General features: G+C 39.2%; 1 protein-coding gene across 2 annotated transcripts; it reads right to left on the reverse strand.

Moving 5' to 3' along the window:
• Positions 1–743: 743 nt before the first annotated feature.
• Positions 744–18,942, reverse strand: LOC148896308 (retinoic acid receptor beta-like). Of its 2 annotated transcripts, none has more exons than XM_088999458.1 (8): positions 16,410–18,942; positions 14,855–15,009; positions 12,693–12,834; positions 6,570–6,742; positions 4,415–4,591; positions 3,153–3,357; positions 1,126–1,284; positions 744–942 (listed from the first exon to the last, which is right to left on the reverse strand). In XM_088999458.1, the coding sequence occupies exons 1-8, from the start codon at positions 16,597–16,599 to the stop codon at positions 794–796; spliced, it is 1,350 nt and encodes a 449-aa protein (XP_088855584.1). In that variant the 5' UTR covers positions 16,600–18,942; the 3' UTR covers positions 744–793. The 2 variants fall into 2 exon arrangements, with proteins under 2 accessions (XP_088855584.1, XP_088855583.1); XM_088999457.1 differs by having other exon boundaries at positions 6,570–6,745.
• Between the last annotated feature and the right edge of the window lie 64 nt (positions 18,943–19,006).

Consider the following 19,006-nt stretch of genomic DNA (forward strand, 5'->3'; position numbering starts at 1 on the left):
CCTCAACAGGAAATTAATGCCTTGGGGTCAATGGAGAATACTTTTGTAATTCACCTGCTGAAATCTGACTTTGTTAACCTTTGTCTTCATGTTTGATTGCTGTTAGGAATACACACGAGGCTCTTGAGGGGAAAAATTTCTATGTCTATATATTATGTATATATGTCAAAAAACTTTGAAAAGTCGCTTGAGTGCTCTCGTTCCAAGCATGACGTTAATGGTGCCGTGTGTGGTGGTTAACACGTGTTTCCACTCACGTGCAGGATCACGGGCCCACGTGGCAAGCCAATTATCAACCTGCCTCCATCTTTTTTTCCCCCTTGATGGAAAAATCCAATTACACACGGAACCTATTCAGTTATTCCAATGACGCGGCATACAAATAAGTGACCACTATATAAATGGAGTGTTAACATGTTTTTCCTCAAATGTATATTCTTGTCATTTGTCAAATGTAAACTTCACAAAAAAAAGAGATGTTAATTTTTTTTTTGTCTTCATGACCTTACCGCAAGTGCTGTTTCTTACAAAAGTGACTAGCCCTGCCCCTTTTCGATGGTGCCAAAAGGTAGCACAGAGCAGATGATAGCAAGCAGATGTTATACTGTGCTACTGTGTCGCTAACACTTTAGAGATTTTTTTAATGCCTGTAAAAGATCCAGAAACTAACTCCTACTTTGAACCCTGATATTTAACATGAGGTAAAATAAATGCATAAGCAATATAAATACATACGGAACATCTTAGAAAAAGTTAGCTTCTTTTACTTTCTTCTTGGTGTTTCCTGAGATGGTTAAGGTGATGAGCGCATCCCTCCACCGTCTCGACCGTCCGAGTGTTGGCTATGGTCTTTGTTTTCCGGGACCTCGTCCAGCATCTCCTGGATCAGAGGTGGCATGGCGCCCGGGATTTCCATCTTCAGTGTGACCACACGCTCCGCTCCTGAAAGGAAAAAAAAAAACACACGCATTTAATTTTTTTAACCCTTTAAGGGCCAGTGGTTACTACAATTGACTTTGATATCAAGGATAAGGTTAAGACTATGCAATGTAAGGTCTATATTTCAAGAAGCTCTGTTTCAAGCAGTTTTATTGGGTGGGGTTTGGGGGGGTCAGAGGGAGGCACCTTTCGCGCTGATGCTGCGCAAGTCTGTTATCTTCATGAGCGCCCTGGGGAACAGGAGTTGTGCACTGGGTCGACGTTTTCGCGAGTAGATTTTCAAAGCCTCCAGCAGAGGCTCTTGGAGCACCTCCACCTTGGAGGGCTCCTTAAGGTCCTGCCGATCTGGAAAAACAAATAAATTCAAAATGAAAGGCATGAATGGGTCATTTTGTGTTTGTGTCTGTTTTCATTGTTTAATACGTTGCTTGAAAAGAATACAGCTACACCTCTGAAATGTATTATTATAATTAGCACATCCATGGCGTTTCCTATTATATGTTAGCATTAAGCTCGCTGACTGACAAAATCACAATGTTGTTAGTACTTGTTTTTCGTTATGTGTTAGTTTTGGATCATATCCTCTGTGTGTTTCACGAAACAGCGCCAGAGTTTAAAGGACAACCGACATCTCCGGACAAGTTGTGTCCATAATTTGTAAAATGGCTTCAAATGACTTCTACTGAGCGTATTTTACAAAGATTCCACCGCAAATAGCTATACAGTAAAGTCTCGTTATATTGATATCGGTTATATCGATAGTACCGCTTATTACGATACTATTTTCATTTCCCTTGCATATTTGGCTGCCCTCTTTTGGCGGCTTTTGTTAATGGAGATCAGCGCAGGATCGGATATATCGATATTCCGTCGTTATATCGACATTTTTTCCAACTCCCGAGAATATCGATATAACGAGACTTTACTGTATTTTACGTTTTAAGGTTTTTGAGTTGGTGACGAGTCCTAACGTCACGTCACGGAAGGAACGCCCCTGACCAAAAAAAGACATAGCTTGCATCACCTCAATGCATTTTGCGGTACTTTGTTTGGTCTGAAAACTTCGTGTTGATGACGAAATTAGAAGGAAAACACATAAATAACGCGATGGTGAATCGTTGTGTGTTGCGCCAAGACTTCTGCAGTGTATTTGATGTTCACTTACAAAACATCCCAGGAGACAATTTCCACTGAGCTTTGTCGCCCTCTTCTGCCTTTTTTTGGGTACTGTGAGTACTAAAGAATTTGTCACTACATTCCTCTCCAGATGCACCAAAATGACCTGAATAAATTATTTAATCGATTGCAAACATGTATGCTTTCCTCTTCAGAACTATTTGAATCATATTCATAACTGGATGAGTAACAAGAAAGCATATTTTCCGAATCTGAAGCCATTGTTTTGAATCTCCAGGAAGGCAAAACGTCTTGGGGGTGACGCGACGAACAAGGGGGCGGGACCTTCTGAAACTGGCCACTTCCAGGTTCAATTTGAAGTAGTTTTTGGACACTTAAGTCATTTTTATTGGTGTTTTGCATTTGACTAAAAATATACTGCGTGTTTTGGGTTTCTTAGATGCAATAAAACGTTTTTCTGATGTCAGTTAGAAAACAAAAAAGTGATGTCGGTTGTCCTTTAAGCTCCATAAATCAATTTATGAAAACATTGAAATAAAACCATTGTTATGGAATTTTCTGGACATTTTTCTTCTTAACTCATTCACTACCAGAGGTGCAAAAATGTGTCCAGTGCCAGGGTTTTTGTCATTGTCACTCAAATTGCAGGACCCACAGTTTTAGGACTACAGAAACATTCAATGCAGCGTAAAAAACCTTAGACTCTCTCCTTTAATCAGAAAAAATACTTAAATGGTTCTGGAGTTATATGTGCTTGAAATGAGGGCGGGTGTCCAAAATCAATGCATTACATACATATTGGTTGATATAGCGCTTTAACAACAGCTGAAGCTGGAACAAAGCTCTAACATGGGAAAAAGAGAAATGCTGCCCCTTGTGGAAGGGACAAACATTGCCAGGGGCCATGGCTAGCGCTTTATCGGCACCCAAGCATGAAAAAAAAACCCATAAATTCGGGAATGGGGCTGTATGTCATATTTTCAATTCCTGAATACATTTGTGAATGGCAGTGAATGAGTTAATTTGTAATATCGTGAAACGAGGGTTGAAAAGGTATTGACAGGAGCATGCGGTACCCCCAGAAACGAGGCAGATGGCGCTGAGAAGTCCGCTCTCGGCATCATCCATCTGCAGAGGCAGCATCTGTCCAGCGAAGGTGAAAACCGGATCTGTGAGCGGCCCAAAACCGGCATTGTGGATCTGAGTTCGAGTGAGGGTCAGGCCATCGGAGAAGGTCATGGTGTCCTTGTCGGGTGTGTAGCGAGCACAAATCCTCAGAATCTCAACAACCAGGAGACAATAAACTTAACACAAAAACTGAAAGGGATTCCTCTGAACTTTTTTTTATTTTGTCTTTTGGAACTTCTTATAATTTGTGATACAGTACGATAGGCACCTGCATATACAGAATTTACAGATGGCGCTAAAGCACTACTTTCCTCTTTGCCATTTTCTAGCATTTTAGAAAGTCATACAAAAACGTTAAATTGGTGAGTTTTGAAATTAGCAGTGACCCCCCCTCCCAAATAAAAAATTACAAACAGGTAAACATGACTGAATTTATTTCCGATCCAAAAGCAACTAATGTTCTTACTACTAACTCATTCATTGCCATTCATAAATTTATTTGGGAATTGAAAATATGACATAGGTCGCCATTTCTGAATTTGTTTGGGTTTTGTTTTTTCATGCTTAGGTGCCGATAAAGCACTGACCATGGCCTCTGGCAATGTTTTTTTTTTTCCACGAGTGGGCAGTATTTGCCTTTTTTCCATGTTTGATTTGTTCCGGCTTCAGCTGTTGTTAAAGCGCAAATACAGTAAAGTCTCGTAATATCGATATCGGTTATATCGATAGTACTGTTATAGTACTGTTATATCGATATTTTTTCCGACTCCCGAGAATATCGATATAACGAGACTTTACTGTATATAAACCAATATTTATGTATTGCATTGTATTTTAGACAGCCGCCCTCATTTCAAGCTCATATAACTCATAATTTAGGAATGAACTCTTTTTTTTATGATGAAAGAAGAGCGTCTAAGGTTTCTAACACTGTACTGAATCTTTGTCGTCCTAAAACTCAATATTCTCTGTCATGCTTAGGTGCCGATAAAGCGCTGTATTGAATGTTTATGTCGTCCTAAGACTCAATATTGTGTGGGTCCTGGAGTTCAAGTGACATTGACAAAAACCTTGGCACTGGAGTGGACACATTTTTGGCAGTGAATGAGTTCAATACAATGGATTCAGGTTCCTTCACCAAATGCCATCCAAATCCAACTTTTCAGTGATACAAAGCGCCATTTGCTCAAAGTAGAAAATAGTTTCTCACCAGCATGTCCAGGCAGGCGGCCCTAAGCAGGGTGATTTGGTCGGCCATGTGGAGGCTAGTAAATCCGGGCACCCTTTTGGCAAACTCGACCACCTTGATGATGCACCTGGTGGCTAGCTCGCTGAACTTGTCCCAAAGACCCAAGTCCAACTGGATCCTTTGCTCAGAGCTGGACTTCTACATGGAGAGGAAGACGTTGAGATGGCCCAAGAGTTCATATTCACTCAGAGAGATTGTCAATACTATAGCGCTGCAGCGTACCATCAAATCAATATTGTTATAATAAGATACAAGAACACAGAATCAATAAAATGCACGACACTCACCAAATATGAAGATGACAAAATGTATTAGTTTGTAGAGATTGATTAAAAAAACGTTTTGATAGCTTGTAAAGTTTTGCTTGGACCAACCAATGAAGACAACGCAAAAAACACTTCGGACGAGGCATGTCAACAAAAATATATTTTAAAAAATCAAGAAAAGCTGCCATACAAGACCAAAAGTACTTCTCAGGAACTAAGTTGCGACTGCTGCTCTCTTCTATGCTTTGGGAAGTAACATCAGCGGAAACAAACTGAGGCTAACGATACGATTTCGCTCGTTAGCATCTTTGGCTAACGAGTGAACATGTACAGTATTTTTATGTATACAGGATACTGTAAAGGGTAAATCTCGTAGCTGGTTGTCAACATTTATTCTCCCTAGTAAAGTAAATAAGTAAAGGTAATTCGTGTTACCTTGAATTTGTTGAAGATTGATGAGTGCGTTCATAAAAATGATATTGTATTCAAAGTATTGCTTCCCATAGCACAGGGCTCGGGAACCTTTTTGAATAAGACAGCCATAAAAGTAAAATACTGTATTGAAATGAAATGTTTTTTCAGTGAGAGTCACACGCACACGCATGCACACAAACACGCATGCACGTGATTTCAACAAAATGTCAGAATATATGATTTAAAATAACCTTGGGATAATACTCACCATTAATATGAATAGTTTTCCGTTCCTCGTGATTGGTAAAAAAATCTCGCCAAATGATCAGAATGAAAGTCAACTTTCCATCGGCGAAGCTACTGCTAGCTAGTCTGCACACTGCTCATTAGCTTGCACGCTTGCTTTCTGCTGACTCTCGCAGAAGTATATTGATGCTAACGTTAGCATGGGGCAAGTGCCACTGATATTCAACTGTTTCATTCATGGTATTGTTTCATTGCAAATTAGAATCACGGCAGAACTTTTTCTCTGCACAATGTTTTTTTTTTTTACTCGTCAGGCTTATTTAAAAGAGGGCATTTACCTGTTACGACATCAACGGCCATTGTCAATTTTGCATCTTTCCTCTTCCTCACTTTTTTGATACAGATGAAAAGTTACGGCAGTTTTTAAACTTACAGTATGTGTTGAAACCGGTCCCCATCGTGAATTTTATTAATCTGATTGTTTAAAGAAACAGCCCCAGACCTACTATAATTTAAGATACATTGGTTTGTATTACTAATTAGGAAGCTCCAAGGCTAGTTGTTCTTGAACTTGTTGGAGGTACTGAACCCAACCAGAAATGTTCGTAATTTCTAAATGATTCCACATGCTAGTGGAAAAGCACTACCTTAGTTATTATCGCGCATCCGCGTTGATTAGGAGCGATGCGTATGTGCAACTGTCGCGGCTTGGAATTGAAGCGGATTTATGTGGGACAGGAGATGTGAAACAGTCTCTTTTCGTCAATGTATTCTACATCTTAGTGTTTGCTTTCAACATTTAGCTTGTAGCAGAGGTGCACGTTTCACCATGACGCCCCTGATCCACTTGTGAAAAGGACACTTTGCTCCTCTCCTCTTTCATCTAAAACTGGTTCACGCAACAAAGAGGATGCAGGAAGTGGTTAAGATTCAATGACTGTGGCTTTTGCGTTGTGTCACATGTTGTTTTTTGTTGTTTTGACTTCAAGATGGTGCTGCGAGAGTGTCTGACTTTACAGCAGCTGCTGTATTTTGTTTTTTACTTCTTCCTTTCCTTTACACTTACTTTCATCACTTTGCTGCTGTGAAATGTAAATGTATCCACTGCAAGACTAATAAAGGCCAATCCAATGCAATTATGAAGCTCCTCAACTTACTTCAAGGTACTTTTTTATTTTGTCAACACTCACCGTAGTGTATTGTCCGAGTTGGCGCAAAGGTGGGAATGTTTCCCTATGCGCTCTGCAGATCTTCTCCACGATGGCGTCCAACTCTGCCGTCATCTCGTACGTGTCGCCGATGGCCATCTTTGGAACCTCGTCCTCTTTCTTGGCCTTCTTCTGACTCGGTCTGTCATTCCTCACTGCTGAAGTCAGCAAATTATCAACATGCCAAATGTTAATTATTATTATTCATTAATTTTCTGATCCCCTTTATCCTTACAAGGATCACGGGGGGTGCCGGAACCTAACCCAACCATTTTTGGGCAATTGGTAGAGGACACTCTGAACTGGTTATCAGTCAATCGCACTCATAGACAAAGCCATCTGCGCTCACAATTACACCTCAGGACAATTTAGAGCAGAGGTCCCCAACCCCCGGGCCGAGGACCGGTACCGGTCCGTGGGTCATTTGGTACCGGGCCGCGCAGAAAGAATAAATAATTTACATAAAATGAAAAATTACCAGATTACATCCATCTATGATTTAGTCTTGACGCATGTCAAAACGCTTGTCTAGGTCACGTGATATATACCGTTAAAATTAGCCCACCGTAAGCTAGGAAAATGAGTAAAAAACAAACGTCTTATTTTTTGTATTTATGCGCCGCTTCGTGAAAATAGTGTCTGACATTAAACCGGTTCGTGGCGCAAAAAAAGGTTGGGGACCACTGATTTAGAGGGTTTCATTCATTTGCCTCTCATGGAACGTGAGAGGATACTGGAGTACCCAGAGAAAACCCTCGCAGGCACAGGTAAAACATGGAAACTTCACACAGAAAAGCCAGAGCTGGAATCTAAAAAGTTTTTGTGTGTTTTTTAATGAATGAAAATAACAAAATAAGACATTTGTTTTTTACTCATTTTCCTATCTTACAGTGGGCTAATTTTAGCGGTATATATCATGTGACCTAGACAAGCGTTTAATTGCATTGACATTCATAAAGTAATATGTAATGCTAAATTTTTACAAGAATTTTAATGCTCCATTTTGATGTCGAATTTTAAGGAGAGTTTAAATTAGTCATTTTATATAGAAAGTGCAACCATTCATATTAATGCTAATGTAAAAAAAATGATGTTAATAAATGGTCATTTCAAAAATAGTTTTCGGGAATTGAAAAGCATGACGTGGAGCGCTATTCCCGAATTTATTCGGGTTTTGGTTTTTCTTGAGGGGGTGTCGATAAAGCGCTGGTCAGACCTCTGACAATGTTTTTCCCTCCCACAAAGGGCCAGCATTTGACTTTTGTACATCTGCCCCCATTTCAAACTCAGATAATCTAGACCCATATAACTAAGGAATTAACTCATTTTTTCAGATGAAATAATAATAATAATAATAATAATAATAATAATAATAATAATAATAATATATTTTATTATCAAGTGCCCTTTAAAGCGCTCAATGACACTTTACAGTCACAGACAAGCATAGAAAAAAACAGATACAATAATAAATAAAATACAAAAGAAAGAAGAGAGTCTAAGGTTTCTTACGCTGCATTGAATGTATATGTAGTCCTAAAACTCCATATTCTGTGTGTCTTGCAATTTGAGTGACAATGGCAAAAACCCTGGCACAGAAGTGGACACATTTTTGCACATCGTCTGGCAGTGAATGACTTGCATGCACAGTCAGACACTTAAAGGACAACTGACGTCACTTTTTTGTTTCCTAACTGACATCAGAAAAACGTTTTATAGCATCTAAAATACCCAAAACACGCAGTATGATATTTTTATTCAAATGCAAAACACCAATAAAAATGACTTAAAGTGTCCAAAATCTGCAAAAAATTGAGCTGCGAATTGAGCATTTTCAGAAAGTTCGTGACGTCACGCCAAGACGTCTTGCATCGCTGGAGAATCAAAACAATGGCTTCAGATTCGGAGAATATGCTTTCTTGTTACACATCCAGTTATGAATATGATTCAAATAGTTCTGAAGAGGAAAGTATACATGTTTGCAATCGATTAAAGAATTTATTCCATGTCATTTTGAGGCATCTGAACTACAATGTAGCGTCCCAGAAAAGAGGCAGAAAATGGCGACCTCTTGTAGACATGACAGTGTATTGCGTTTCCACAGGCTGATAAATTCCTTATATGGAGCTTGGACGCCCTCTTCTGGCGCAGCATGAGGTTTTCAGACCAAACAAGCATTGACGTGATGGAAGGACTGCTACAATGTGTCCTTTTTTTTCGGTTAGGGGCGTTTCTTCAGTGACGTCACGTACAGACTCGTCACCAACTCAAAACAAGACTTCCGGAATATTCAGCACAAGTCTTAAAACGTAAAATATAGCTATATGCGGTGCAATCTTTGTAAAATACGCTCAGTAGAAGTCATTTGAAGCCATTTTACAAATTATGGACACAACTTGTCCGGAGACGTCGGCTGTGCTTTAAGTACTTTAGTGAATACATGCTGAATGTAAGTACATTTGTTAAGGTCATAACGCAAGAAAGCCGGAGCAACTATTCCAAGCTTTCATGGTCTAAACTTTGATGCTTTTGAATTATTTTGTTTTGTTTTGTGACTAAAGCAGGTTTTTCACCCTCAAACAAGTATGGAACACAAACACTTGAACTCAAACAAAGCAGTGACCGAAAGACTGTTTCAAAAGCCAAACACATTTGTAACGCAAACTCATTTCCCCACGTTGTCCCACTGACTGAGGCACATGTGCACCGATGCTATTACGCAACAGGCCACGCTGCCCTACTTCTTGTTCTCTTGCTAAAGTGTAAAGAGTCCAATGTGAAGAGCTCATGTTGCGTCCTTATTCCATCTTCCCGCCTGTGTGTGTGTCTGTGTGTGTTCGTGTGTATATGCGTGTGTGTGTGTGTGTGCGTGTGTCTGTGTGTGCACGCACCATGTGACGCCGCCCTTATGTAATGTACCACAGCCTGCCCGCCTCCGCGACATGTGGCCACGTGTTGACCAATGACAGAGCCTACCTGCTACATAATTCACACGCATGTGCCCGCTGGGCTATGTGGGTCACAAATACGTATTTTCAGGCGCATGCACTGTCATTTTTTGGGAGGGGCGGGAGAGGTGCTCAAGTTAAAAACAAAAACGAAACAAGGCCAGTTACTAAAAACTGAGGTTATTGTCGGTTGACTATTGTCATGATAGGAAGGCATTCGGTTGACATGGCGAAAAAACCCAAAACAAAACAAAACTGTGCATTGTGCGCGCAGCATTCGTGCGCACACACGCTCTGATTAAGTCAACCAAAATACCACGGCGGCGTGGCCATACAGTCGAATGCAAAATTAAAACAAGTACACTCTCGGGTGGGCCATACTGCACATTCATCGTGAAAGATAAATAAACAAACAAATAAATAAACACACAAACAAATAACCAGATAAATAAACATAAAAACAAATAGATAAATAAATAGAAAAATAAATACATGCATGAATAAACAAAAGAAAACAACAACCAATAAATAAAAAAACAGACATATGAATGAATGAGTAAATGAATAAGAGCAGAATAAATAAATGGATGAACAGTGAATAAATACATAAAAAGCTTATAAATGATTCAGTAATTAAAGAAATAACAGGCAAATAAAAAATAACATAAATACAGTAAAGTCTCGTTATATCGATATCGGTTATATCGATAGTACCGCTTATTACGATACTATTTTCATTTCCCTTGCACATTTCTAGTATTTTTATGTATAATTAGTACCGTTTAGTACGATACCCGGTTATTACGATAATCCGGTTATTACGGTGCTCCTTTTCATCCCCCGCCGGCCATTTTTGTTGTTTATATCGATATATCCGTCGCGCCATTGGTCAACTTGGTCACGTGTCTTGTTACGTGAGCCGCCATCGGTCGCGCCATTGGTCGACTTGGTCACATGAGCCGCCATCGGTCGCGCTATTGGTCGACTTGGCCGTGTGACTTTGTCACGTGACACGCCATCGGTCGCGCCATTGGTCAACTTGGTCACGTGTCTTGGTTACGTGTCACGCCATCAGTCGCGCCATTGGTCGACTTGGTCAGGTGACTTGGTTACGTGCCCAGCACCCGTGTAGCAGAGCCATTTTCATTTTCAGACACTAGCTCGTGTGTAGCAGACGAGATTGAAGTGTTTGTGTTAAAAGGTAAAAATGGGAAGCAGAAGAAGATTGATGACTTTTTTTAAATTGTATAGATAATACAGTAAGATGTAAGCGTTGCAGTTTCCCTGTTGTGTTATGTACATGCCCACTGTACTGTATATGAATGCAATCGTTTTTGCAACAATGTTTCTTGTTTTGTCGGCTGAAGCGCGATGATTTTGAAAATTATTAACATTCCATACTGTGTATTAAAGGACAGCCGATGTCACTTTTTATTCAAATGCAAATAAAAATGACTTCACGCCAAGACGTCTTGCATTGCTTGTGAATCCAAACAATGGCTTCAGATTCGGATAATATGCTTTCTTGTTACACATCCAGTTATGAATGTTTCAAATACACTGTAGTTCTGAAGATTAAAGCATACATGTTTACAATCATTAAAGAATTATATGTGCCATTTTGAGGCAACATTGGGGGAACATCAAGGGAGCTAATGGCCAGCTCGGTTTCTTATATGGCGCTTGGCTGCCCTCTTTTGGCGGCTTTTGTTTAATGCTGTTCGGCGCAGGATCGGATATATCGATAGTCCCGGTTATATCGATATTTTTCCGGACTCCCTTGAATATCGATATAACGAGACTTTACTGTAAATAAATAAATAAATAAATAAATAAATAAATAAATAGCAGACATATGAATCAATGAGTACATAAATAAATAACAGGTGAATAATTAGGTAAAAATATACAAACCTTTATAAATAAACAAATAAATGAATGAATAAATAAACAAACAAATAAATAAATAAATAAAACCTTTTTTTTCCCACGTCATGCGATGGGCAAATTAAGCACATGACTTAGCTTTTGAAGAGTAGACACGGCGCACCATGTGACACTGTCACGTCAACAACAGCAAAACAAGGCCTACAAAAACAAAAACCACATAGCTATAGGCTAAGCGGGGATGCTGTTCTTCACTCCGATCCTAACTTCTATATTTTTTGGGGAGTGGAGGGTGTTTAGTAAGGTTCAGTGTGGCCCAGTCGTCTCATAATGTTTCCTGTGATACAACAATGTTTGCCCCTATGAGCAGTTTAACTCATTCACTGCTCTTCACTAATTTATTCGGAATTGAAACTGCGAAGTAGAATGCCATTCCCGAATTTGTTTGGGTTCTTGTTTTTTCATGCTTGGGTGCCAATAATGCGCTGGCCAATACCTCGGGCAATATACAGTTTCAACCAATATAGGTACAGTAAAGTCTCGTTATATGGATATTCTCGGGAGTCGGAAAAAATATCGATATAACCGGAGTATCGATATATCCGATCCTGCGGCATGTAAATTTTCTCCTTGCGTTCATAGAAATAGTATCGTAATAAGCAGTACTATCGATATAACCGATATCGATATAACGAGACTTTACTGTATATGCATTATGTTGTATTTTGGACAGGCGTCCCCATTTCAAGCTCATATAACTCCAGACACATATAATTTAGGAATTAACTGTTTTTTTTCTGATGAAGGAAGAGCGTCAAAGGTTTGTTACGCTGCATTGAATGTTTATGTAGTCCTAAAATTCAATATTCTGCGAATCCTGCAATTTGAGTGAAAATAACAAAAATGAGTACATTTATTAAGGTCATCACGCAAGAAAGCCAGAGCAAATATTCCAGGCTTTCAAATCATGGTTTGCTTTGCTTTGAGTTGAAAACAATCATTATGGTTTAAAATTAGAATTTAAAGCCGAGGGAAGGATTTCAAGTTAGGGTTTCAAGCTTGTTTTAGGATCTCAGATTAGTCGCCCAAAATGGGGTTAGCGTTTAATATTAGTGCTTGAAGGCAAGATTAGGGCTTCGAGCCAGATCAATGGCTTCAAATTCAGTTTTTAAAATTGCATTTTCAAAGTGGGATTTTAAAGCCTGTTTCCAATGGTGCCATACTGATGCTAATGCTAATGGTAGCCGTCAAAGGGTGTGTTGGCACTTACATTGTTGGGACATGCCGACAGCCAAACACTTGTTCAGCCTGCAGTACTGACACGTGTTCCTGGTCACCTTGGTGATGACACACTTCCTGTCTCGCTGACACGTGTACGACATTTTCTTCTGGACGCTGCGGCGAAAAAAACCCTGACAGAGGGAGAGAAACATTACAAAACAGCGAGCCCATTGTTATTGTTTCATAAAATAGTGGCAAGGTACTATTAACTATAAACCCCTCAACCCACTACAACATAGTACCCTGGTGCGACAAAGCTACAAAATGGTGGCAAAGCACTACTTTTGTCCATAAAAAAAATACTCTTGTTGAAATGAGACCCCTCAACTCACTTCAACATACTCCCTTGGTGAACGTATGCCACTAAATCATGGCAATGCACCGCTTTTGCTCAAATGAAGCCCCTCAAATCACTTCAGTGTACTTTCTTGGCACCGCGAGGCAAAAATGGCTATAAGACAATAATTTTGATTATTAATTATAAGTCAGCATACTTTCTTGGGATCAAAATGCCACAAATGGCAGCATGATTATGGTTTTGTCGACATGAAGTTACTCAACTCACTTCAGTATACAGTAATACCTCGGCTTACGAATGCCTTGACTAACAAACATTTCAGCATACGAACGATAAATTCAAGAGAATTTAATCTTGGCATACGAACTATTTTTCGGGATACACACGGAGCGCAACAATGAGTGATGTGTAGTTCGTGAACGAGCCCGTTACCTAAACAAGGAAATGGGAGCGGACTTTTTTTTGTCCTCTATTCCCCGCCCCCAGTCTTAAAGCCGCACGTGATTGGTCAAGAACGCAGCAGTGGTGGGGGGGGGGGGGTTTACAGAAACACAGAGCTGCAAACATTAAATAGATGGGCAGACGACAGAGCGAGAGCAAGAAAATGGATAGAAAACAGTGACAGTTTGACTCGTTTCAACTTTGATAGTTCAAAGGCAGAGTGTAGACTGTATGGTTAAAATATCCCATCAATCAGGCTCCACAAATAACCTGCACAAGCCATGTGTACATCCAAAAAGCTATCAACCCAGCTAAACAGAACACAATTGATGAGAAACTTGGTAAAGCATGGCAATTTCACTCGGATATCGTCAAGAGGTAACCTGGAAGTTCATCATCCATTGATGATTTCAAGGCCAGTCACGGATGGTTCGAGAACTTTAATCGTCGTACAGGGATTCATAGTGTCATTCGCCATGGTGAGGCAGCCAGTTCTGACGATAAGGCTGCCAAAGCTTACAAGGAATCATTCCTCAAGATGGTGAAAGAAGAAGGCAACGTTCATCATCAAGTATTTAATGCTGATGACACCGGCCACTCCATTCCATCAAACCATCAACGACCATCACAAAGGTTAATAAAATGACTTTATTATATAGTACAGTTTATTTCTTTAATTATATGGCACATAGCATACATAGCACATTTATTATACACAAAATAAGGTATATCTTGTGTAGTTTTCAGGCTTAGAAAATTAGAAAGTAGAAAATTATGTTTTATGGGTTCCTGGGAACGGATTATTCTCATTTTAATGGTTTCCTGTGGGAAATTAATGTTTGGGATACACACTTTTCGCCTTACACACTCTGTCTGGGAACCAATTAAGTTCATAAGCCAGGGTATCGCTGTACTTCCAAGACGTCACAAAATGGCGTCAAGGAAACATCGGTCTACCCGAGCGACACTGTAGTGTATTGTTGGTGTCTCAAATGTGTGTGGATGTGAGGTGTGGCCTACAAGTGCTTTTTGTGAGCCTTCACATTTTGTACATTCATCCAATCAGACGTAACCATTTGTCTCCATCTGACCAATCAAACCCAGCCAAACAGTCACATGATTGAACACGCTGACAAAATGTCAGTGTCTCACTTACGTGAAATAACATCTGCAACACGCATTCAAGCTAGGCTTACCTTACACTTTACGAAAAATAATACGTGCTGCCATTAGTGCCAAAAAGCTCTCAAATATCAGCGTACAAAAATTTCATTTTGAACTTCAGAAAACTCTTCACTTGTTTCTGAGTAATTGAGTACTTTTTAGTCAATACTTATTTACTCTCACTCAAACAAATGGTTTGAAGAACTGACTTGCAGAATATTATTCAGAGGTACCCGGGCTCTACCTACCTTGCAGCCCTCACAGGCGCTGACTCCATAGTGGTACCCTGATGACTTATCCTGGCAGATGAAGCAAGGTTTGTAGGTGCGAGGTGGCGGAGGGGAGTCAGCGCAGTTGCTCAACGTGCGCTCGCTACCGGGCAAACTGCCGGGGTTTACCATGGCTGCAAAACAACGTTTCAAATTTGGCTTTCATGAAAAGGTGAGCATTTGAAATTAATATTTCAAGCCCGGCCTGGGTCGGAGTTTCAAAACAGGGTTTGGCCTAGCCTGGGTTTGTCTTTCAAGTTAAGGTTTTAATTTGAGTTTTAAGTATATTCGGTCTTTTAACTAATTCACTGCCATTCCCCAGGCAGATTGACCACTCCAAATTGTCCCTCGGTGTGAGTGTGAGAGTGACTGTTGTACCCTTTGTGTGCCCTGCGATTGGCTGGCAACCAATTCAGGGTGTCCCCCGCCTCGTGCCCGAAGACAGCTGAGATAGGCTCCAGCAACCCCCGCAAACCTAATGAGGCATAAGCGGTACGGAAAATGGATGGATGGACTGCCATTCCCGAATTTATTCGGGAATTGAAAATATGACATGGAGCGCCATTCCCGAATTTATTCGGGCTTTGTTTTTTTTTTTTGCGGGAGGATGCTGATGAAGCGCTGGTCAGACCTCTGGCAATGTTTTTCCCTTCCACTAGGGGCAGCATTTGCCTTTCGTACAGCCATCCCCATTTCAAGCTCAGCTAACTCCAGACCCATATTAATTTGAAATTAACTCTTGTTTTCTGATTAAAGAAGAGAGTCCAAGTTTATTACGGTGAATTGAATGTTTATGTAGTCCTAAAACTCAATATTCTGTGAGTCCTGGAATTTGAGTGAAAATGACAAAAACCCTGGCACTGGAGTGGACACATTTTTGCAGCGAATGAGTTACATTTTTTTTTTTTTTTTTTTTTTTTGACGACGATACTAGTACAGCGTGTTAAACAAATTCCTTGTGTGTTCTACATACTTGGCAATAAAGATGATTCTGATTCTGATTTTTTTACATGTAATTGAAATATTACTGATATGGAAAAGAATGAGCAAAATGTTCTGGAAACAAATGAAAAGACGATTGTGAAGTAAATGAGTTAAAATGTGCAAAAATTTATTTTTTTATTTATTTATTCATCTTCTACACATTAAATAACACAATGCAAAATATGACAAAATTCAGTTTGTACATCCTACTCATAAATAAATAAATAAATAAATAAATAAATAAATCTGATTTTTTTTTTTCCCTTTGTTGTCAAATTAAAAAAGAATCCACACTATTGTAGCATAACGTTCGATAGAATCGTCCAATGCTCTGCCTTTAATTGACATTTGTATCGTTGTCTTTTCAAATGTCAGCCAGGCAGACAGTCACAATTTTCCAAACATTTCACCTTTCAACATTTCAGGACTTTCATTCCGCGAAGTAACGTCATATCTTTTTGTTTTACTGCTTTAGCAGAAAAGCAGGCCAGTACGGTTCGTTACCGTCAACATTGTCGCCATACTCACGTCCGCTTCGTTGTGTACTTACACTGCCAGTGTCCGGGAAAGTGCTCCGAATGTTCGGCGGCACTGCGTCGCTGCCCCCCGAAGTGGTGGTGGTGCTCCGAGTGACGCTCCAGGCGACGCCGCCGTGTGCAGTCCGGGCTGCCGGCCGTCACCGGGAACGGGCTCGCCGGCTCCGCGCTGCCAAACACCTGAAGGTCCATGTAGTCGAACATATTTTCTTCTTCTTTGGTGTTTTGTTGTTGACGATGAGTCGTTTTTCTTGTCGGTGTCAGCGAGCCGCAAAAAAACAGGCAGCAGGCAGAGTTTGTTGTTTTGAACCAAAACCAAAAAGTTGGACGGATCCACTCGAGGAGTACAAGAAGAAAAAAAGGAGTCAGTGAGCACTCGGCCTGAACTCTGCGTGACCCGCCTCCGAGCTATGACCTTCAAATGACCCACAGTGACGTCACGTCACGTTCGGCGAACAGCTTTTGAATGCCTTTTCTTTCTTTCCGTGACTGCCCTTCTTTAACTTAAAAAAACACATGAAGGAGTTTTTACAAAGCAAGACGAATACAACAATAACAGAACACAAATGGGAGAGGTAACAGACTAACCATAATAATTTCGATGTAACAAAGGGGAAAAATGTTTTATTGTTGATTTATTTTCACAATAATAAAATAAAAATTGAGATCTAACAGGATAACCATAAAAATAGCTATATTTTTAGTAAAATAATTTCGATGTAGCAAGGGGGAAATTATTTTATTGTTATTTTTTTTCATCTGTAATATTCTTCAACAAATGACTTAAAATAACCCCGTGCAATTGTACCATTCCAAAAATATTCCTGTAACTTGATGGATTTTGTTCTTCTGGTTTTATTCTATACAAACTTGATTGCATACTTTGACTTTTACTATACCCACAAAATGCTTTTTTTTTGCTTTGAGAATTTTTTTGGGTAAAAACCATTTGTTTCAATAATATATATACACAGTATATAACAAAATCTAATACATATTTAACTGTCATAAAATACAACTTAAATACAATGAAACAATATGGCTTAATCTTATTCTTATATATTATTTTAACTAGAGGATCTTTAATGGTTGTTGAACCAATGAATTGGTGTTCTTTTTTCCCTTTTTTAATCCCTTTGTTTTTTTCCTCCGTGTCTTTGTGTCACTTTGCTGTTGAATTGTGCTACACAAATAACTTGCCTTTATTCTCATAAAATCATTTAAAGTGAGTTGTAATTTGAACTTTTTTTTCAAAATAAGATTATTAAACTATGAGAAGAATATTTTTTAATTAATATTGAATTCAATCTCAGAGAATTTTTCCCTTGAAAAACATTTTGAAAGTCTTAATAAAAACACACAGTTTTCCTTCCAAAATATATGACTATTACCATGAAATGTTGAATTTTAAAATATGTGACTGGTATGGTAATTTGGATTTTTTTAAATCTGAATTTAAAAAAAATCTTTTCTAGTTGTTTCTTTCCTTTCCTGTTCCTTTGATAATTTTGCTGCTGTGAAATGTACATTTCCCCATGCAATGCGAGACAAATAAAGGTACATCCGATCCAATCTATTATATGTTAATTTGAAAAATACCTGCATTTAAAAAAAAAAGTAATTTTAGATTAAGCCTGCTTTTTTTTAAACATTGTGAGCACATCGTGTTGTTGCTCACCCCCCTTGTGAAAGCGTAACATTACTTTCCCCATTGAAGTGTGGAATAATTCCTCAATCCATCATTGTAAGCCAAAAGAAAATAAAAGGTCATCTTTTCAAAGGCCAGCAAAGGATGGAAGGCATGTGACCTTTTTACACAATCAATAGCAGGCCTCGTTTGTCTTCATCCACGATGTCTCCTCTTCCTTATGCTTTGACTTTAACAGAGAAATATTTGCGCTTGCGATGAGTCCTAATTCAATCTGTTGCAACATTAATAAAGTGGCTCATCTTTAAAATTGGATGAGTGGAAATATGTTCTGTTTCAAAATATAACCCCAATGTAAACAACACCCACATCACCATGCAATGAAAAAAAAATATATATATATATATATATATATTTGCAATTTTGCATTGTCTATTGTTTGCTGGGATACCTGCTTCAAATGTCGTCAAATTTCGACCAAATTTTCTGTTAGGTATTTTTTTTCAGGGTTTGTGTAAGTTCTCAGTCGTACAGGAGTGCTCCGTCGATGAAAAGGTTTCTTCAGCCGTCATCTGTACTTCTTTTAAGGTGTGGACGTTTGAATCCTCATCCGAAGATCTTCGACAGCAAACTAAAGTCGTGCTGGTAACCCAATGGACAGGGGTGGCGGTGCCGAACCTCTGCTCTGATAGGTCCCTGCTCTAAGGTTGGGGAAGCAGTAGACTACTCCCTAAAGCTAATCTGATTACTTATTTTATGCCTGGCTCTGATTGCCTCATTAGCATTTTTTTCAGCAATGAGATATTAAAAAACTATCCAAGACAATTCTCTCAGAGAAAGATCAAATAAATACATACAATAATATAATAATAAAGACAAATCCAATCCAATATAAACATCTACTCGTATATTAGGTGCTCGTCGAAATTTTGAATACCATGAATATTTTTCAAGAAAAAAAGG

This window comes from Hippocampus bargibanti, linkage group LG06 (genome assembly GCF_051943395.1).
Source record: "Hippocampus bargibanti isolate YZ-2025 linkage group LG06, ASM5194339v1, whole genome shotgun sequence".
NCBI classification, from domain to species: Eukaryota; Metazoa; Chordata; class Actinopteri; order Syngnathiformes; family Syngnathidae; genus Hippocampus; species Hippocampus bargibanti.

Coding starts and splice junctions, on each gene's coding strand:
- LOC148896308 (XM_088999457.1), bottom strand. CDS start 16,599: ATGTTCGACTACATGGACCTTCAGGTGTTTGGCAGCGCGGAGCCGGCG. Junction 6,746..12,692: donor TGTCGGCATGTCCCAACAAT/GTAAGTGCCAAC, acceptor TGCTGACTTCAG/CAGTGAGGAATGACAGACCG. Junction 3,358..4,414: donor CCGCCTGCCTGGACATGCTG/GTGAGAAACTAT, acceptor CTGGTTGTTGAG/ATTCTGAGGATTTGTGCTCG.